Source organism: Neoarius graeffei, chromosome 12 (assembly GCF_027579695.1).
Source record: "Neoarius graeffei isolate fNeoGra1 chromosome 12, fNeoGra1.pri, whole genome shotgun sequence".
Lineage (NCBI taxonomy): Eukaryota > Metazoa > Chordata > Actinopteri > Siluriformes > Ariidae > Neoarius > Neoarius graeffei.
Window position 1 is genome coordinate 22313352 of NC_083580.1, and position 21899 is coordinate 22335250.

General features: G+C 44.8%; 2 protein-coding genes across 2 annotated transcripts in view; one reads left to right on the forward strand and one right to left on the reverse strand.

Annotated features, from left to right (window-relative positions):
• LOC132894886 (lipoxygenase homology domain-containing protein 1-like) overlaps positions 1-21899 on the forward strand; it is a 157856-nt gene that overhangs the window by 49069 nt on the left and 86888 nt on the right. Inside the window, exons 20-27 of the mRNA XM_060935019.1 lie at positions 2404-2580; positions 2752-2890; positions 3041-3192; positions 3762-3895; positions 4395-4537; positions 11765-11869; positions 11992-12120; positions 14647-14649. Coding sequence (XP_060791002.1) covers positions 2404-2580; positions 2752-2890; positions 3041-3192; positions 3762-3895; positions 4395-4537; positions 11765-11869; positions 11992-12120; positions 14647-14649 — 982 coding nt within the window. The remainder of the gene's footprint in view (positions 1-2403; positions 2581-2751; positions 2891-3040; positions 3193-3761; positions 3896-4394; positions 4538-11764; positions 11870-11991; positions 12121-14646; positions 14650-21899) is intronic.
• On the reverse strand, positions 17986-19980 carry LOC132894885 (zinc finger BED domain-containing protein 4-like). Its single transcript, XM_060935018.1, has 2 exons — positions 19367-19980; positions 17986-18608 (listed from the first exon to the last, which is right to left on the reverse strand). Exons 1-2 carry the CDS (start codon positions 19978-19980, stop codon positions 18062-18064), a joined length of 1161 nt encoding a protein of 386 aa, XP_060791001.1. The 3' UTR covers positions 17986-18061.

Sequence of the window (21899 nt, forward strand, 5' to 3'; positions counted from 1 at the left end):
AAATAAGTGCTATAAAAACAAACTGTTTTGAATTGTAGGTATTGTATTCAAAACTCTATGCACGTTCCAGAAGCCAACATAAAACCATGCATGCAGGGCATTCTCAGTCAAAAGGGATTAATGATCCAAAAGTGGAGTCTGGTCGATTAACACAAGAACTTATTGCCATGTTTGTGTTCAGCAAACAAGCAAGTTATTAAAACCAAGAAGTACACTCTAAAGAAGTGGATATAGAAACCACTCAGTGGGATAGATCCTTACACGCTAACAAAGAAGGATTTTTCCTACGAGTTGGAAAATTATCCATCTGTTGAGTTCCCTGACATTTCAAACTACCTGGTGCTGCAGACATTGTTCTACATGGACAAACAGATGAAAACCTGGAAGAGCATGGAGGTGTACAACTTTTTATATGTGGCTGGGTTAAAGATCTGGTGCTCACATGTATATCACCATCAAAATGCCTCATTTTCATCGATAACCCATTGCAACGCATCATGAGCTGTAATGTGACCATAGCTTACCCAGCAAGTGTACCCTACTATGAGTAAAAAATTAACTTCAACTTGGGAAAAAATTCGTGGCTCACTAGATGGCTTTTTGTGGCCCACTAATGGGCTGCGGCCCAGTGGTTGAGAAACACTGGTTTATAGGGCACAATTACGGTACTAGCTTTGTTCTTTAATTAATATTAATGTTACTTTGTGTGCAGCCTATATTAAAGTAACTGTGGTCCTGGTTGAATTTTAGTGGCTAATTTCTGTAATTGGTCAAATCGGTGTTGTTTTGAGCCAATGAATTGCATTCCTGCTTAAAAGCAAAAAAATTCTAGAGTGAAAATATTGCATATAAATAGTGTTGCAAACAGGGACACATCATAAATAATGCGGAAAACTTCTACTGCAATTATTAATTTCTTCTCCATTGTACTTGGGAACAGTTTGAATGGAACCAAAATGTACATAGTTGCGTTCTGTAGTATCCTTTAGAGTGGAGCACTTCTAAATTCTGATTGGTTGCCACCGAATCACATCATAGTTCATTACCATCAAATTGCCCAGACTTCAACTTTGTTCTGATGTACTCACTACCCAAGATGCGCCACCAATGGTCATGCTGCTGCTCACCGCAGAGGGGGTGCTGACTCACATAAAAAATTATAAACTTCTCATTGTTTTGACGCTCTTGGTGAATTTGGTCTAAATGCACCATAAACCAGGGCTGTCAAACTCAGGCCACATCAGCATTTCTGAGAGACCCTGAAGGACCTGTTTCTCAGCAACTTTGATGGGAAACAGGATTAGCCAGTTGAGATGATGCATTATATTTGAAACAGAGGGAAGGTGTCAGGGCCTTCTAGGCCCAAACATATCAGCATTTCAAATGTTATATTTAATTTCTTTCATTCTTTCAGAATTTGCTTATAATTATTCTATTCTAATTCTGCCTCATTTTCTATCAAATTTGCTTCAGAAATGAAAGGGTTACTGTCCTGAAAGTATTAACATAGAGTTATCCAATGAGATTTTTTTTGTTTGTTGTTTCTAGGCAGAGAAAGGTTTAGAGCTGGTTCACTCATTGGTTAGAACTTCATTGCCGGGACAGAAAGCCATGGCAGTGTATGTTAATGTAGGAAATGACATGAATTAACCAATCAGATTTTGATTTATAGTGGGAGGGATGAAAAATGTATCGCCCTCAGCCTTCTCAAAGGCCAACACGAGCTTAACTGCAGTGATGTCACCTTCCAGCTGGTGTAACGTTCATCAGTAGTGTTAGCGAATGCTAAGCAGTAAAGCCAGTGCTATCAAGAGCAAGTAACACAGGCTAATGACTGAGAAACTAAGATTTCTGTCTCCAGACTCTTCTTCCACGCACTCTTGCCCCAGTATTTTTCACTCAGACTTAAGTATTCATTTCCCTATGGAATTTAGTTAGTTACTTTTAAAATCAACATCAACAACTACATACAATGGAACTACCTGGCACCCTGCCACTAATCCCTTGCAAAATCCTTTGCTTTGTTGCTTTTTGGTGTGTCTGGCTAAGTTTTGGCTGAGCTCAAGTCCCAGCTCTAATAGTAATGGTTCACCACTGGTTTGAAAGCTACTGACCAGACAGCTACACTAGATATGTAATATTGGATCATTTTCCTTTATAAACAATTAGCCAAGTACAATAATTTTGTCTCATTTGTTTAACTGGGTTCTCTTTATCTACATTTAGGACTTATGTCAAAATCTGATGATGTTTTAGTTCATATTTATGTATAAATATAGAAAATTCTAAAGGGTTCACAAACTTTCAAGCACCCCTGTAAAACAATACTTGATAAGTTTCAGATATGCTCATCTCAAAGACATTACAATTACACCACCGCTTTCCTCCAACTGGTCATGTTAGATTGAGGCTCTGGATGTGGGGTGTGTCTATAAGATCCGTATCGGGCACAATGGAGCAGGACTGGCTCCTGGCTGGTTCCTGGAGTATGTGGAAGTGAAACGACTCATCATGGCCATGGTAAAACCTGAGAAGAAAGAAGAAGAGAAGAAAGACAAGAAAAAGAAAAAGAAGAAAAAGGTGAGCAAGACTACAGATAGACAAGACATTTGATTCCTCGTGAACACAAATTATTTGAGCCTTAGCAACTATTTACAAAGACAAAAAAAGTGCAAACAAGATTTCAAACCATAGAGAACCATCTTTCTGCTTCCTTTCTCCCTCTATCTCTTCCTCTCTTTCTATGTGTAGGAGGAAGAAGAAGATCCAGGTGAGCTAAGAGAGGTGGTAAAGATGTACCACTTTCCCTGTAGCCGGTGGCTTGCTCGGGATGAGGAGGACGGAGAGATTGTGGTGGAACTAATGGCTGAGGATTATGAAGATCTGGAGGGTATGGAGAAGGAGAGTGATGGGTGGGGGGGAAGCAAGAGAAGTTTCAGTAGTGTGTTTTAGTATACAGTAGTTTCAGAAGAACATTAGGTTTAACAGATTATAGCCATAGTATTTATACTTTGTGTGTGTGTGTGTATGTGTTTTCCAGAGAACACATATGAGGTCTATGTATTCACTGGCACCATGTGGGGTGCTGGGACAGATGCAAATGTCTATATCAACATCTACGGTGAGAGGGGAGACACAGGCGAGAGAAAGCTACGCAAATCCAATCATTTCAATAAGTTTGAGCGTGGACAGGTGATAAAATTTTTATCCTATGTTGATTCTTTTTTAAATCATATACTACATGATTTAGTTGATTGAAAACTTGAATAAAATCCCAAAGTCTTATCATTTGGATCCACAATACACCGTGACCTGTAGTTTCTGGCTTTACTTGCTTATCTAAACTGCATCAAATGAATAGTCTAATCTTACAAACTAGCTGATTTAGTAAAAGATCATTTTATCTTTGAATGTGAAACAATACATGCCCAAGCTAATGTCAGTGACTCTTGTAAATTTTGATGCCTTGAGTGCAATTTCTCACCATTATATTTAAATGTATGTGTCATTTGTGATTATGCCTAGAGACGATCATTTATTTTTCACAGAAAGGAAGCAATACCAGTATGGCATCAGTGTAAATTCATGTCATTACACATACAGTAGAATCCCGTCATCACCTATGTCTCTAATATGTATATCTATGGCTGGTACTCACATTAAAGCCACATCAGACCTATGTAGAAACATTATTAACGGAATCACAAAAAAAAAAAAAACAGAAAAAGAACATTTCCAGTTTGACCCCTGTCTTCTCTCAGGTGGATGTGTTCACCCTCATGGCAGTCGATTTGGGGCAGCTGAGGAAGCTGAGGATTCGCCATGATAACAAACAGGCCAGTGCAGGGTGGTACCTGGACCGTGTGGACATTGTGGACATGAAGGAAGAGACAAGGTAAATGTGTCTCTCATGCATATGTATTAAAACAATGACACAAACGTTTACTATCACAATTACACAATCTACACATTTCCAGTCTTTCGGAGGTGCTCCATTTTTTTGTACAAGAGCTAAATAGCTAAGCCTTAAACCTAATACTGCTTTTAACTATCTTTTAGCGTTTCAAATACACTATTTTGTATATGCTCAAAATAGTGCAGTATGTTGAACAATGTATAGGACTACAAGACTGTGAATGAAGACAATTCCCCTGGACCCTGAGCCTTGATCATTTCCCAAAGCTGTTCCCATAGAAATATCACATTGTTGCATCCCTAACTAAAACCTCAGATGGGGAATGTACAATGGCATCACTATCCCACTAAAATAAGCAACCATCTGTCCCAACACTAATAGACACACCTATTGATCTATAGTCTATAGACAGACCCAGATTTTAGAACTGATTAAGTAAATATTCAATAGTGTAATCAGACCTTTGGATGTGTTTCAGGTATTTTTTCCCCTGTCAGCGATGGCTAGCAGTAGATGAAGACGATGGACAGTTAGCACGTGAACTAGTTCCAGTGGATGAGGCATTCATGATGAAGGAATCTGACCATGGAGCTGTGGCGCAGCTTGGACTTGAGCAGAAAGGTCAGCCAATAGAGCCCACAGAAAAAGACATATAAAGCATTACAGGACAATTTTTTTTTTTAAATAAAACATGGTATTCTCTGTGTTAATTGGCCTCATATGACCCTGATTGATTATTATTTAATTCAATTCATTCTAACCAAAAAGAAAAAATAATCATACATTTCTTGGTGGAATTAGTCACTAATGACTGATTTTGATCAACATATAAAAGTATGGGTGTGTGGCAGTTCGTGTAAATGGGTGGAGCACAGAAGGACAGCAGGACAGAACTGAGTTCACAAAAACTCTCTTTATTCAGCTTTTCAGCTGCAAACACACACTCAGACACACGCACACACATCAGCTGTCTGGTTGTGGAGAGAGTCCCTCTGCTCTCACTCTCTCTCCTTATGAAGGGCGCGGTCACTGGGAAGACACACAAACACATCAATTAACAACAGGTGTAGTGATTCTGCCACTTAACTTCCCCGACTCCACCCTCCTGTCACAGACCGATGCTAGACCACGCCCCCGCTGCCACATACCCCCACCGCCCGACTCAGGCCGGGCAGCCGTCCGGCCCGCAGCCGACTCCCCCCCCCCCTTGACGGGAGAGGAAGTCCGCCACGACCATCTGCGCCCCCGGCCTGTGGATCACCTTGAAGTTAAAGGGTTGGCGTGCCAGATACCAACGGGTGATCCGCGCATTGGCATCCTTCATGCGGTGAAGCCACTGGAGGGGCGCGTGGTCCGAACAGAGGGTGAAAGGGAGTCCCAGCAGGTAGTACCTGAGGGCGAGGACCGCCCACTTGATCGCCAGGCACTCCTTCTCAATGGTACTGTAGCGCCCCTCACGCACCGACAGCTTGCGGCTAATGTACAAGACAGGGCGATCCTCCCCCTCCACCTGCTGAGACAAAACGGCCCCCAGCCCTCTGTCCGACGCATCCGTCTGCAACATAAAGGGGAGAGAAAAGTCAGGGGAGTGTAAAAGTGGCCCCCCACACAGTGCAGCTTTAACCTTAGAAAAAGCCCGCTGGCATTGCTCCGTCCACTGGACCGGATCTGGTGCCCCCTTTTTAGTCAGATCAGTCAGCGGGCTGGTGACGTCCGAATAATTAGGTATAAACCTACGATAATAGCCAGCCAGCCCCAGGAACTGTCTCACCCCCTTTTTGGTCTTGGGCCTCGGGCAGGCCACAATCGCTGCAGTCTTGTTAATTTGGGGACGCACCTGCCCGTTGCCCAAGTGGAAGCCCAGATACCGTACTTCCACCCGCCCAATCGCACACTTCTTCGGGTTGGCCGTGAGACCCGCCCGCCTCAGCGACCTAAGGACGGCCCTCAGGTGTTGTAGGTGCTGTGGCCAGTCATTACTATAAATAATGATATCATCTAAGTACGCGGCCGCATAGGTGGCATGGGGGCGGAGGACCCTCTCCATCAGCTGCTGAAACGTAGCAGGCGCCCCAAACAGCCCAAAAGGAAGTGTGACGAATTGGTGTAAGCCGAACGGTGTGGAAAAGGCCGTTTTTTCACGGGATAATGGAGTCAAGGGGATCTGCCAAAAACCCTTTGTTAAATCCAGTGTCGAGTAAAAACGAGCCGTGCCTAGCCGATCAAGCAACTCATCAATACGAGGCATTGGGTACGCATCGAATTTAGACACCGCGTTTACTTTTCTATAGTCCACACAGAACCGGACCGACCCGTCGGCCTTGGGTACCAAGACCACCGGGCTGCTCCAGTCACTGTGGGACTCCTCGACGATGCCTATTTCGAGCATGGCCTCGAGTTCTTCCCGAACCACCTTTTTCTTGTGTTCGGGTAATCTGTAAGGGCGGCTACGCACTACCACCACCGGGGGCGTCTCAATGTGGTGCTCTATGAGGTTAGTGCGGCCGGGCAGGGGTGAGAACACGTCTGAAAACTCAGTCTGCAACTGGGCAACCTCCGCGAGTTGGGTCGGGGAGAGGTGGTCTCCACAGGGGACCGGAGAGGGACGTGATGCTAATGTTCCTTTTTGAACCTCCGGCCCCAGCTCCGCCTTCTCCGGAACCACCGACACCAACGCCACGGGGACCTCCTCGTTCCAGAGTTTGAGTAGGTTGAGGTGGTAAATCTGTAGCGCCCCACCCCTGTCCGTTCGCTTCACCTCATAGTCGACGTCCCCGACTCGCCGTGTGACCTCAAAGGGCCCTTGCCACTTGGCGACTAATTTAGAGCTCGATGTGGGCAACAGTACGAGTACTTTCTCTCCCGGTGCAAACTCTCTAAGGCACGTACCCTTGTCGTACAGGCGGGTTTGCCGTTCTTGGGCCTGCCGCAAATTCTCCTGGGTTAGTTGTGTGAGTGTGTGGAGTTTTGCACGCAGGTCAATAACGTATTGAATTTCATTTTTGCTTGGTGAAGGTCCCTCCTCCCAATTTTCTCGCAGCACTTCTAAAATGCCGCGCGGCTTACACCCATATAATAATTCAAACGGGGAGAACCCCGTGGAGGCTTGGGGGACCTCTCGCACTGCAAAGAGCAAGGGTTCAAGCCATTTATCCCAGTTACGCGCGTCCTCACTTACAAATTTCTTAATTATGTTTTTAAGGGCGCGATTAAACCGTTCCACTAAGCCGTCCGTTTGTGGGTGATAAACGCTGGTGTGGATCGGCTTAATACCTAATAACCCATACAGTTCATTCAGTGTTCGTGACATCAACGAGGTGCCTTGATCAGTCAGAATCTCTTTCGGGATTCCAACTCGGGAGATGACGCGGAAGAGCGCCTCCGCAATACTGTGTGCTGAGATATTGCGAAGAGGCACTGCTTCTGGGTATCGCGTTGCATAGTCCACTAGAACTAATATAAAGCGGTACCCTCGTGTTGACCGATCTAATGGCCCGACGAGATCCATCCCAATTCTTTCGAACGGGGTCTCGATTAACGGTAGAGGGCGCAAAGGCGCTTTTGGAATGGCCGCTGGATTTACTAACTGGCATTCGCGGCATGCCGTACACCACCTACGGACATCGCCGCGAATCCCCGGCCAGTAGAATCGGGCCATTATTCGGGCTAGTGTTTTATCCTGCCCTAAGTGTCCAGTCATGGGATTAAAGTGAGCCGCCTGGAATACCAATTCCTGGCGGCTCTTCGGAATTAAAAGCTGCGTGACTCGCTCTTTAGTTTGAGTGTCCTGCGTCACTCGGTATAATCTATCCTTCATAATCGCGAAGTAGGGGAAGGACGGGGTGGCGTTCGGCTGGAGCGTTTGACCATCGATTACTCTCACTTGGTCAAAAGCATGCCGCAGAGTCTCGTCTCGTGATTGCTCTAACGGGAAATCCGCGAGGGATTCCCCAATAGAGAGAGGAGGAGCCGGCGGCTCCTCACTCTGGCGCAGAGATGACGTAGATGGCTCTGTGACAGCTGCTCCCGCCAAAGCGACACCGGGACCTCCCCCTGTCAAATGGCAGGACCCACTCTTGACTAAGTGTGTCATTAAACCCCGAAATCCCGGCCAATCAGTCCCCAAAATTAAAGAGTGGGTAAGGCGAGGATTAACCGCCGCCTTCACTATAAATTTTTCCCCTCTGAAAATAATGTGGACCGACACTAAAGGGTAGTTGTGAACATCCCCGTGCACACACAACACCTTCACCAATTGTGCTCCCCCCAATGCCTCGTCTTGCACCAGGTTTTGGTGGATTGAGGTCTGATTACAGCCTGAATCCACCAACGCCTGATATGTATCCCCTTGGATACTCACTGGTATGCGATACGCTCCGGCCCGATCGAGGGCGGCTCCTGGCACGTTGGGGATCCGAACCACCATGCCCACCTCCATTATCGAGCACTGCTGTTGGGGGTGGCCCGGTTCCCCGCAGCGCCAGCAAACCGGCCCGGGCTTCCTCTCTGCACTAGTGCTCTGGGGCTCACTCACCTGAGGGGGGGGGGTGGAGACAGACACAGAAGGGAGACACGGAAGGGCACCGCGGGTGCGGCGGGCCGGCTGAGGTGGCGCCGGCCCCCGTCTCCGCGGTGGGGGAATGGGGCGAGGAGAAGACACAGTAGGAGGGGAGAGAGAGAGAGAGGAGAGAAGAGAAGAGGTCGTCTGCTGTCCTGCCGTCGGGACAGCCGCCAGATGATCCTCCGCCAGCTCGATTGCCTGATCCAGCGACGCCGGGCGGTGGCACTGGACCCACTCTGCGGTTCCCGCTGGTAGACGCGCGACGAACTGTTCCAGTACCACCTGGTCGATGAGTCCCTCGGCATCGCAGCTGTCGGCCCTCAACCACTGCCAGCAGGCGTCCCGGAGTTGCTGGCCAAACGCGAACGGCTGGCTGACTTCCTCCAAGCGCAGAGCGCGGAAACGCTGATGATGTTGCTCCCCAACATCCTCTTCCAGCGGGTGCGTCCCACCCGCTGGAGGACGGCCCAGCGAAGGTCCGCGTAGGCCAGCCGGTGGTCGGCAGGGAGCTGTAGCGCGGCCAGCTGCGCCTCTCCCGTTAGCAGGGGGAGGAGGCATGCCGTGCGCTGTTCCACCAGCCACCCCAAGGTCTCTGCTACCTGCTCAAAGAGCGTGAAGAATGCCTCGGGGTCGTCCTGCGGGCCCATCTTCGTGAGGGTGAGGGGGGAAGGGCCTGCGGTGGTGGAGTTGGTGGACCCCGCCGACGCGAGGAGGTGCCGGAACGCCCGACGATCTTCCTGTTGCGGCAGCACCAGGGCCTCGAACTGTTGTTCTTGCTCCTTTCGGAGGGCGAGCAGCACCTGGTGCTGGCTCTGTTGGGCCGTGGCGAGGGCGTGGATCAGGTCAGCGCAGGTGGACGACTCCATGGGGCTGTTGTCTTCTGTGCTCATTCCCGGGTTTCGGCACCACTGTGGCAGTTCGTGTAAATGGGTGGAGCACAGAAGGACGGCAGGACAGAACTGAGTTCACAAAAACTCTCTTTATTCAGCTTTTCAGCTGCAAACACACACTCAGACACACGCACACACATCAGCTGTTTGGTTGTGGAGAGAGTCCCTCTGCTCTCACTCTCTCTCCTTATGAAGGGCGTGGTCACTGGGAAGACACACAAACACATCAGTTAACAACAGGTGTAGTGATTCTGCCACTTAACTTCCCCGACTCCGCCCTCCTGTCACAGACCAATGCTAGACCACGCCCCCGCTGCCACAGGGTGGCACGGTGATGCAGCAGGTAGCATTGTCACCTCCAGTGTTATAGTCAAGTCACTAAACCTTGATTCCGAATCCAGTCTCGAGTCCCCATTGTTCAAGTCTGAGTCAAGTCCAAGTCATTGAAGAAAATTTCAAGTCGAGTCTGAGTGGAGTCCCCTATTGATCCGAGTCAAGTCCGAAAACAAAACTCCCACTGCACCATTTGACGGTGGCTGTTGTTGCCTTTATGTGAAATCGTCTCTGCTACTGTGTTGGATTAACATTACTGCTTGACTGGCCCATTTTAGTTAATAGGCTACAGATAAAAAACTTGTTCATCGCTCAGCAAGCCCCGCCCACTATCAACAAGGCAAATAACACGAGAGAGGGTTAGCACTTGCTAGTTCATCGGTCTGCAAGCCCCGCTATCAACAGAGCAATGAACATAGCGTGTCACTTACAGTACTTCTCTGGGTGGAGTCTTGCCAAATGATGCTTGAAGTTCAAGATTGTCCCTGTCATCTCCTCGATAGTTCTTATACATATGGAACACAAAGCAGTGCATTTTTTTCCACTGCACAAGAAGTCTGTATAAGCAAAGTGGACAATCTTAGGGGCATTTTCTCCAGGCATTTTAGTGCCATTAACATTAGTTTGTTCCTGAACATGACACATGAACAGGTGAATGTGCATTCTCTTGCACGAAATTAGTATAAAAATTAATGTAGATATAAATATCTTATGCCAAATTATTATGGCATGTTACAAAAAATAAAGAAAATATCTGAGTCCTCGCCTCCAATTTATGAGTCCGAATGCAGTTAATGCACAAGTCCAAGTCCGAGTCATCAGTGCTCCAAGTCCAAGTCAAGTCACGAGTCCAAGTCCATGAGTCGGACTTGAGTCCAAGTCCTGGACTCGAGTACTACAAGCCTGGTCACCTCATAGGTTCAGATTTCTGTACATGTTCTTCCTGTGTCCACGTGTTCGTCCTCGGGGTTATTCAGTTTCCTCTCACCTCCCAAAAACATGTTGGTAGGTGGATTGGTTATGCCCCAAAGGCAGTGTATAGAACTCTGTGTGTGTGTGTGTGTGTGTGTGTGAGAGAGAGAGAGAGAGAGAGAGAGAAGAGGAACACTCAGGTAGCAGATGGATTTTCATAAGCGCTTTGGGCTCACTTTTATTTGCTGTACAGCGTGTGTTTGAAAGTAAGTCACCATGAGCCAAAATTAAACACACCAGCTGATTTACTTTATCAGATAATTATCACTGCTTGTCTTAAATCATTAGCATGGGCAGTGCAGTGCTCCTCCATCCATGCTAGTAAATAACTGACTGAAGCTTTCAAGGAAGATACATGTTTTGTCCAAGACTACTTATATCTTTAGGGTCTATTGAATTTACATTTCTCCTTAAATATATCATTTATATTTAAATATATCAACATACAGTACTGTGCAAAAGTCTTAGGTACCCTATTTTTTCATGCAAACTTTATTATAGATTTCTATTTTATGACTTCTACATTATCAACTCAGTACAAAAACATTTTAGAGTTCCAAACATTCGTTTTCCAGCACAAAATTAAACGTTACAGGAAAAAAGTTTGTATCTGAGCAGCATATTACATAAAAGATTGCTTTTCAGATTAAAAAAAGAAAACATAATGAAGGCTACTGAGTTTTGCTGCAAAATTAAGAAGCAAGTATGACAGTCAAAGTGTCGAGAAGAACTGTGGCTAGTTCTGCAAGATGCTCAGTAAAACCTACAGCTCATTTCCTTATAAAACTGCCCTCATTGTACCGGAGACTGCTTTTTTTTTTAAAGCAAAAGGTTGTCTCACACCAAATATTGACTTTTTTCATGTATTATGGCTTACTGTTGTTTATAATTTTTTTTTAATGTTGAAATATTTTATTTCATTATTTTTAAGCCATTTTGGGTCTACAGCATTTTTTTTTTACTTGTCTGTGACTTTTGAACAGCACTGTATTTTTACTATCCCTGTCACTGTTTGTCAGTATACTTATAATTCAATATAGCTAACATCAAATGTGTGTAGAGTAACTGTACTTACTATGTATGTGTTGTTAGCCATGTCGACTACATACACTATGCGAATAAAGACAGGAGACAAAAAGAATGCCGGAACTGATGCCAACGTTTACACTATTTTATATGGGACAAATGATGACACAGGTAACCATCAACACTGTGTGTGTTAATATGTAAGAAAAAAATAACTACAAAAAATATAAATGTTGTGGAGTACTTGAACTGGAAAAGAAATAAGAGAAGAATATGTATGTGTGTGTAATTAGGTATCATTCATCTGAAGGCCTCAAAGAACCATAAGAACAAATTTGAGAGGGGGATGATTGATGAATTCACTATAGAGGCAGTTGACCTCGGCAGCCTTAAAAGAATCCGCATTGGACACGACAACGCAGGTACACACAGCACATAGGCGCGCACACACATGCACTGGCACATGCTCTACTACTGCTTTTACTGAGTTTTATATATATATATTTCACATTTTTCCACCTTACAACCATGAACTTAAAAGTTTTTTATTGAGATTTTATGTGATAGACCAACACAGAGTAGCACATAATTGTGAAGTGAAATGAAAATGATAAATGGTCTACAAAATTTTAAACAAATAAAAATCTGAAAAATGTGATGTGCATTAGTATTCAGCCCCCCTGCGTCAATACTTTGTAGAGCCACCTTTTGCTGCAATTACAGCTGCAAGTCTTTTGTGGTATGTCTCTACCAGCTTTGCACATCTAGACACTGAAATTTTTGCCCATTCGTCTTTGCAAAATAGCTCAAGCTCAGCCAGATTGGATGGAGAGCGTCTGTGAACAGCAATTTTCAAGTCTTGCCACAGGTGCTCAATGGGATTTAGGTCTGGACTTTGACTGGGCCATTCTAACACATGAATATTCTTTGATCTAAACCATTCCATTGTAGCTCTGGCTGTATGTTTAGGGTCATTGTCTTGCTGGAAGGTGAATCTCCTTCCCAGTCTCAAGTCTTTTGCAGCCTCCAACAGGTTTTCTTCCAGGATTGCCCTGTATTTAGCTACATCCATTTTCCCATCAACTCTGACCAGCTTCCCTGTCCCTGCTGAAGAAAAGCATCCCCATAGCATGATGGTGCCACCACCATGTTTCACAGTGGGGATGGTGTGTGCAGGGTGATGAGCAGTGTTAGTTTTCCGCCACACATAGCGCTTTGCATTTAGGCCAAAAAGTTCAACTTTGGTCTCATCTGACCAAAGCACCTTTTTCCACATGTTTGCTGTGTCCCCTACATGGCTTCTTATGCCTGTCTTTCAACAATGGCTTTCTTCTTGCCACTCTTCCCAAAAGGCCAGATTTGTGGAGTGTACGACTTATAGTTGTCCTGTGCACAGATTCTCCCACCTGAGCTGTGGATTTCTGCAGCTCCTCCAGAATGATCATGGGCCTCTTGGCTGCTTCTCTGACCAGTGCTCTCCTTGCTCGCTCTGTCAGTTTAGGTGGACGGCCATGTCTTGGTAGGTTCGCAGTTGTGCCATACTTTTTCCATTTTTGAATGATGGATTGAACAGTGCTTCTTGAGATGTTCAGAGCTTGGGATATTTTTTATAACCTAACCCTGCTTTAAACTTCTCCAGAACTCTATCTCTGACCTGTCTGGTGAGTTCTTTGGTCTTCATGATGCTGTTTGTTCTTCAGTGTTCTCTAACAAACCACTGAGGCCTTCATAGAACAAGTGTATTTATGCTGAGAGTAAATTACACACAGTAGGACTCTATTAACTAATTAGATGACTTCTGAAGGTAATTGATTGCACTGGATTGTATTTAGAGGTATCAGAGTACAGGGGGCTGAATACTAATGCACACCACATTTTTCAGATTTTTATTTGTTTAAAATTTTGAAGACCATTTATTATTTTCGTTTCACTTCACAATTATGTGCTACTCTGTGTTGGTCTATCACATAAAATCTCAATAAAAAACTTTTAAGTTCGTGGTTGTAAGGTGGAAAAATGTGAAAAAGTTCAAGAGGTATGAATACTTTTTCAAGGCACTGTGTATATATATATATATTTATTTATTTATTTATTTGTGGTCAGAAGTTTATATACAGTGACATGAATGTCATCTTGGATACTGGATACCGAAAGCCCAATATTTGGGCTTTTGGTAATTTCTTTGAACTGTTCTTCTTCTGCGGCAGAATGTACAGCATACATCTTTAATAATAATAAAAAAAACAGTAGAATTAGTGCACAAGTTTTAATTTTCTTTAGGTTTTCTGAAATCAACACAGGGTCAAAATTATACATACAGGGTCAAAAATATACATACAACACACCTAATATTTGGGTAAAATGTCTCTTCGCAAGATTCACCTTGACCAAACATTTTTGCTTACCCTGAACAAGCTTCTGGAAGAATTCTGGTTGGATATTTCACAGTTCTTCATGGTAGAATTGGTAGAGTTCAAGTAAATTTTTTTTTCTTGGCATGGACTCGACTTATAAGCACGGTCCATATATTTTCAATAGGGTTGAAGTCAGGACTTGTTTTAAGCTTAATTTTAGCCTGCTTTATCCTCCACAACCAGCTCTGATGAGTGTTTGGATTCATTGTCCTGTTGTAACACCCAAGTCCCAAGTCATGTTCAAGTTTCTGATGGTTTATGCTGAAGAATTCTGAGGTAGTCCTCCTTCTTCATTATTCCATCCACTTTGTGCAATGAACCAGTTCTACTGGCAGCAAAACAGCCCCAGAGCATGATGATCCTACCACCACCACCAGCTGGTACAGTGTCCCTCTGTACATGGTGGTCATTGTGGCCAAATAACTCAATCTTTGTCTCATCTGACCATACAGCTATCCTCCAGAAGGCCTTTTCTTTGTCCGTATGGTCAGCTTCAAATTTTAGTTAAGCTTGAAGGTGTCAATGTTGGAGCAGGGGGTTATTTCTTGGATAGCAGCCTCTTAGTCCATGGTGATCTGAACTGCAGACAGTGATCCATCAGCTTCCAGTTCATGGTAGGGCTGTGCCAGGGTGGGTTGTTTCTGACCATCCAAACCAATTTCCTTTCTGCTGAGGGTGACAGTTTGGGTTTTCTTGAAGCAAAGTGGCTTGACAAAGTGACTACACCTCACAATAACTTGCATTCAATTGTTTGAACTGATCTTGGAATTTGCAACTGTTTAGAAATGGCTCCAAGAAACATTCTGGAGTTGTGTATATCTGTGATCCTCTTTCTCAGATCTGCACTGAGCTTCTTGGACTTTCCCATTTTACTGTGTGTTGGTCAATCCAATGAGTGCTGTAAACAAACCCTTTTTATGAAGGCACAGAGACGCTACCAGCTGTAGTCAATCATGATCACTAACAGGAAGTTAAGAGACCTCGGCCTTGGCAAGATGAGATACATTTTGGAAGTTTCAACACCTCTAATCTAAGTGAGTGTATGTAAATTTTTGACCCTGTTTTGATTTCAGAAAACCCAAAGAAAATTAAAACTTATGCACCAATTCTAGTGTTTTTTTAATTAAAGATATATGCTGTACAATCATTCTGCCACAGAAAAAGAACAGTTCAAAGAAATTACTGAAAGCCCAAATATTGCCATGACATTCATATCCAAGATGACATTCATGTCACTGTATGTAAACTTCTGACCACAGCTGTATTTGTACACCTGCAGATATCTTCCCATAATATAAACGTGTCATCAAGAGCTACAATGGATATGAAAAATCTACACAACCTTGTTAAAATGGCAGGTTTTTGTGATGGAAAAAAACAACAACCAAAAACAGTTAAACCATGTCGGAACTTTTTCACCTTTATTGTGAAACTGCAACATATAAAAATCAAGTGATAAACAACCAAAAATGTTTAGGGGGAAAAAAGATAATCAAAAAACTTCCAATACCCAGCTTGCATAAATGTGCACACCCTTTTTTAATTGGGAATGTGGCAGTGTTCAGAATCAACCAATCACATTCAAACTCATGCTAAATACTAATTAGTATACACTGACTATCTATTAAAGTGACTAATGAACCTCAAATAAAATACAGCTGTTCCTCTAGGAATTTCCTGACATCATTTTAGTAACATCCAACAGGAAAAGCCATGGGCTATAAAGAGCTGACAAAGCAGTATGAGATGTCAGTGTGAAACTATCAATCAGGTGAGGGTTACAAAAACATCCAGTCTGGGCATTGCATACACCATGGAACACTGTAAAGACAATAATCAACAAGTGAAGACAATATAGCATAACTGTGCTTAAAAAACAAAACAAAACAGATAATAATAATAATAATAATAATAATCTTCCATCCGCCCTGAGTATCTCAAGTCTCTGGATGTTGTGGGGCTGTCTTGGCTGACACGCCTCTGCAACATCGCGTGGCGGTCGGGGACAGTGCTTCTGGAGTGGCAGACTGGGGTGGTGGTCCCTCTTTTTAAGAAAGAGGACCGGAGAGTGTGCTCCAATTATAGGGGAATCACACTTCTCAGCCTCCCCAGGAAGGTTTACTCCAGGGTACTGGAGAGGAGAATTCGGCCAATAGTCGAACCTCGGATCCAGGAGGAACAATGCGGTTTTCGTCCTGGTCGTGGAACACTGGACCAGCTCTATACCCTTCATAGGGTGCTCGAGGGTTCATGGGCATTTGCCCAACCAGTCCACATGTGCTTTGTGGATCTGGAGAAGGCATTTGACCGTGTCCCTCATGGTATTCTGTGGGGGGTGCTTCAGGAGTATAGGGTTTGGGGCTCTTTGCTAAGGGTTGTCCAGTCCCTGTACGAACGGAGCAGGAGTCTGGTTCGCATTGCTGGCAGTAAGTCAGACCTGTTCCCAGTGCATGTTGGACTCTGGTAGGGCTGTCCTTTGTCACTGGTTCTGTTCATAATTTTTATTGACAGAATTTCTAGGCACAGCCAGGGGCTGGAAGGAATCCTGTTTGGGAACCACAGGATTTAATCTCTGCTTTTTGCGGATGATGTTGTCCTGGGCTTCTTCAAACCAGGACCTTCAGCATGCACTGGGGCGGTTTGCAATCGAGTGTGAAGTGGCTGGGATGAGAATCAGCACCATCAAGTCCGAGGCCATGGTTCTCGACCGGAAAAGGGTGGGTTGCCCTCTCCAGGTTGGTGGAGAAGTCCTGCCTCAAGTGGAGGAGTTTAAGTATCTCGGGATCTTGTTCACAAGTGGGGTAAGGATGGAGCATGAGATCGAAAGGCGGATTGGTGCAGCCTCCGCAGTGATGCAGTCGCTTTACCGGTCCATCGTGGTGAAGAAGGAGCTGAGCCAAAAGGCAAAGCTCTCGATTTACCGGTCAATCTATGTTCCAACTCTCACCTGTGGTCATGAGCTTTGGGTAATGACCGAAAGAACAAAATCGCGGATACAAGCGGCCGAAATGAGTTTCCTTCGCAGGGTGGCTGGGCGCTCCCTTAGAGATAAGGTAAGAAGCACAGTCACTTGGGAGGAGCTCGGAGTAGAGCCGCTGCTCCTCCACATCGAGAGGAATCAGCTGAGGTGGCTTGGGCATCTCTTTCGGATGCCTCCTGGATGCCTCCCTGGGGAGGTGTTCCAGGCATGTCCCCCCGGGAGGAGGCCCCGGGGAAGACCCAGGACACACTGGAGGGACTATGTCTCTCGGCTGGCCTGGGAATGCCTTGGTGTACTTCCCGAGGAGCTGGCCGAGGTGTCTGGGGAGAGGGAAGTTTGGGCTTCCATGCTCAGACTGCTGCCTCTGCAACCCGGCCCTGGATAAGCGGATGAGACGAGATGAGATAATCTTCCATCTGTTAGAGATGTCCCGATCCAGGTTTTTTCACTTCCGATCCGATACCGATATTTTTTTTCACTTCCGATCCGATACCGATACTGGCCGATACGATACCAGCCTATCCGAGCATGTATTAAAGTTCAAAGTTATTTACCTTCCTTACCTAGTTGTCAGACTCATGTTGAAAAGGGTTTTAGTACTCTTGAGAACAGCTAGCCAGCTGAATTAGGTGAGTTTGAATAATACACAATGGTTGATAACAAGAAACTGACCTGTTTATTCAAGGATAAACACAAAATAGACAGCATTATAAATAAAAAAAACAGAAATGGCATCAGTGGTCAGTAAAAAGTGCAAATAGGACTGTAAACTGTATCAAAAAAGCAAAGCACATAAACAACCTTATCTGTATCTATAATATAGTCTATTAACTCAGCATCAGTACTTTTCTCTTGAACAAGTGTAAACCAAGGCTTTAAAAATCAGTGCAAATAATACTGTAAACTATTTAAAAACAAAAATGCCTTCTACTCCCCAATCTCCTCCACACTTTGTTGCTCCATTTTCATCTACACACTCCCTTCAACTGTTTGCCCTGACTGCAGTCCGAGCATGCTGGGGAAATTCTTTTTTACAAAGACAAGCATTTCAAGATGCTCAGGTGTCAGCCTGCTCCTGTGTTCATCAATGATGAGTGAGACTGTGCTAAAAAGCCTCTCACTCTCAACGCTGGTGCAAGGAGCACTGAGGAACTTGGCTGCTGTTGCTGCCAGGGTGGGTAGTCGAGCCTGATTGTCTCTCCAGTAGTGAAAAGGATTGCTCTTGCGCCCAAGTGGAGGCTCACTGAGGTAGCTCTCCAACTGAAACAGTGCCCCTGGGGTGATCTGCTGCTCCTCAGACGGACCTGCTGTGCAGCTCTCCTCCAGTATCTCGTCAAAGAAGCTGCCCAGGCTGCTGGTTGAGCTTCCAGCCTCCATTCCTGTTGTTTGTCTTGCTGTCTCAGCCTCAGCCACACCTTCTCCAGAGGGCATGGTTTTCAGTTCTTGGTCCATTTTCATCACCTCTACCTTTAGTGCTTCCTTTGCCTGATCCAGGTTGGTAGCATTGGTGAAGAACCTTAACATTTGGATAAAATGTAATAAAGATGTATCTATTATTTTATATTGTTTCAGCCAGTCTCCACATATTACTGTTCAATGACAACAAGTAACACACAAAATAGATCGCAAATGATCAACAGTGACCTTAATTTCCTCACCCATCAGATAACTGAAGAAAATTAAGAATAATAACAATAATAATAAATAATGATCTCATCTCATCTCATTATCTCTAGCCGCTTTATCCTTCTACAGGGTCGCAGGCAAGCTGGAGCCTATCCCAGCTGACTACGGGCGAAAGGCGGGGTACACCCTGGACAAGTCGCCAGGTCATCACAGGGCTGACACATAGACACAGACAACCATTCACACTCACATTCACACCTACGGTCAATTTAGAGTCACCAGTTAACCTAACCTGCATGTCTTTGGACTGTGGGGGAAACCGGAGCACCCGGAGGAAACCCACGCGGACACGGGGAGAACATGCAAACTCCGCACAGAAAGGCCCTCGCTGGCCACGGGGCTCAAACCCGGACCTTCTTGCTGTGAGGCGACAGCGCTAACCACTACACCACCATGCCGCCCCATAAATAATGATAAATATAATAATAATAATAATAATAATAATACATTATATCTATTATATCTTATATCTAAAAAACAAAAGGCTACTGAAATACTGACAAAGAAATAAATGCCAGCTGTAGAGTAAAATATTTTTAATATTGTACTAAAGCTTATAGCATGCTCAAATAATTATAAAACACTTACTTGTCTTTATAGCGTGGATCTAGCATTGTTGCCACGGCATAGAGGGGTTCCTTTTCCACAAGGTAAAAACGTGTGTGAACCGCATCAAGTAATGTGGCCTTCATGGTTTGAATACCTCGGTGTTCTTCGCTCTCATTCTCCAGAAAGCGTGTCAGCACGCGGACAGATGGGATAACATCGGCTGCTGTGGCGGAAGCTGCACTGACCTCGGCTGTCAGCTCTTGGAAGGGTTTAAGGACTGTCGCCGTTTTCTCTAGCAGCGACCATTGGTTTCCATTTAACGTGGCTGGCAGATTGCTGTTACTATCCGATGCATAGGACTGCAGTGCCCGCTTACAATGCACCAGGCTGTCGATCATCATTTTCGTACTGCTCCATCTGGTCTTTATGTCCTGTTGTAAACGCTTTGGTTCAATATTCAACTCGTCCTCAACATCTTCGAGTTCAGCGCAGGCCTTGGGGGAGTGTTTGAAGTGGGTCACTATTTTTCTCCCGTTGGCAATGGCATCGCTTACAGCTCGCTGTGCCAATAGACCTTGTTGGACAACGAGCTGTAAGGTGTGCGCAAAACATCCCAGGCTGGGCACCCCAAGCTGATCCATTGCCCTTTTCATATTGGCCGCGTTATCTCTTAGAATTACGTGGACCCTATTTTTGTCAATCTTCCAAGCTCATAGCATATGTTCCATGGCATCTGTGATGGCATTCGCTGTGTGTGAGCCTCTAAACTCATGTGCAAGTAAAACAGCGCTCTTTGGGGTGAAGTCCGGCCCAATCTAGTATGCAGTTAAACTTAGTAGAGATAAAGGGCAGTGATCACAGCTCCATATGTCCGTTGTGAAACTAAGAGCATTTGTACTCTCTACTTGTTTGGCAATGTTATCTCGAACATCTTTGTGAATCTGGGGGATAGTCTTCTCAAGGATGTAATGACGGCTGGGCATGTTGTACCGTGGTTCCAGGTGTTGGATGGTGCGTCTAAATCCCACTTTACTCACGAGCGATAATGGCTCGTCATCCAGAATGATTTCCTCGGCAATGACCCTTGTTATCCCCTGGGCTTTGGCACTGTTCAGTGCCAGTTTGTCACGCTGAGCAAAAGTTTCTGCTAGTGTTAGTTGTGTAGGACCTTTCTTTTTGTCTGCAGTTTTTTTAAGATACTCTTCGTGTTCTTTATGGTGGTATTTTGCTAAATGCTTTATTAAGTTGGTTGTATTAAAACTTCTTACAGCTTTACCACCACGCCTGACTTTATTGTGGCATATGTTGCACTCCACCTCTTCGTCTTTGTCGTCCTTTAGGGTAAAATGATCCCACACAGCTGACATCTTTACCGTTAAACTACTGCTAAATTTACATCGCCGTGATAATGTAGAAGATGCCACTGAGGTAAATTGTAAGACGCTAATGCTGGTGCTGAAGGTGTGCTGGAAAATGCGGACCGGATTTTGGGGAAACCAGAGCAAAAAACTGGAATGGATTATCTAAATCGGTGCGCTAGAAAACCCGGAGCGGACTTTTTTTTAAAAATGGATCGGGAGTCTGGATAGGAATTTTTCCGCGCCTGCCGATCCGATCCCGATGCGCATTTTTTGCTGATATCGGCGCTGGGGGATACAGATTCTGTATACTCTTTCCATCTAATCATGCCTAACCATGTTGTATGCCTTTTTGGTAGTCATAAAATGCCACAGCCAAGTTTCTCTTCCTTTCTCTCACCTCATCCATTATGGCACTGTCCAGTAATAATAAGTTTAACTTAAAAAGCACCTTTCACACACCCAATGTCACTTTACAATTACAAAAGAAAAAAAAATGTCTCCCAAAAGAAGTCAGGATGTAACTCCAGTGCCGTACCTGGCCACAGTCCCACCAAAAGGTGCATGAAGGTAAATCCCACACCCCCTTCACAGCCCCCGCGACACCACTGGGCAACAGCGCTTGGAACACCGTGCCATGGATCCAGAAAACGAACACAGAAGCACCACTGCACAGAGTGCTGGGCAACTCCATTGTTAAAGAGAACAACAAGATCACTGTAGTCCCCAGCAAGCAGAACATGCATCACCCACAGCAGACCAAGGCCTAAGGAAACCATCACCCACAACTGGGTCTGGAGCTATGCCACAACTGTCGGGTGACCAGATTTCCCGAGTCTAAAACCGGGACACTTTGCGTGTGACCGTGATACTTGTGCACTCACACGCGCTTTGATGTAAACATGTGCCGGCTCAAACCATGGCTCAGACAGGTGCTTTTATCATTTTGTAGAAGCTCACTTTTATCAACATTTCAGAGAATAATCAAGTATTTTCTTGTTATCTACATGTACTTCTATCACAATTCAGTTAAAGTAAGAAAATCAGACAACAGATGTGATGATGGGGAATAGGCCAAAAGCTTAAATTTCAACTGATTTATTTCACCTTTGTGAAAACGCCAAGAAAATGTATTGCTTGCATATTAACATCAACATTTTATGCAATTAACTTTTTTTTTTAAAACAATAGGCTATGCATTGTAACAGGGACGA

What these genes read in the sequence shown, in the direction of transcription:
- LOC132894885 (XM_060935018.1), bottom strand. Translation starts at nt 19,980, where the DNA reads ATGAAAAGGGCAATGGATCAGCTTGGGGTGCCCAGCCTGGGATGTTTT. An exon ending in GATCCACGCTATAAAGACAA is followed by an intron (nt 18,609 to 19,366) that starts GTAAGTGTTTTA and finishes CCAAATGTTAAG; the next exon opens with GTTCTTCACCAATGCTACCA.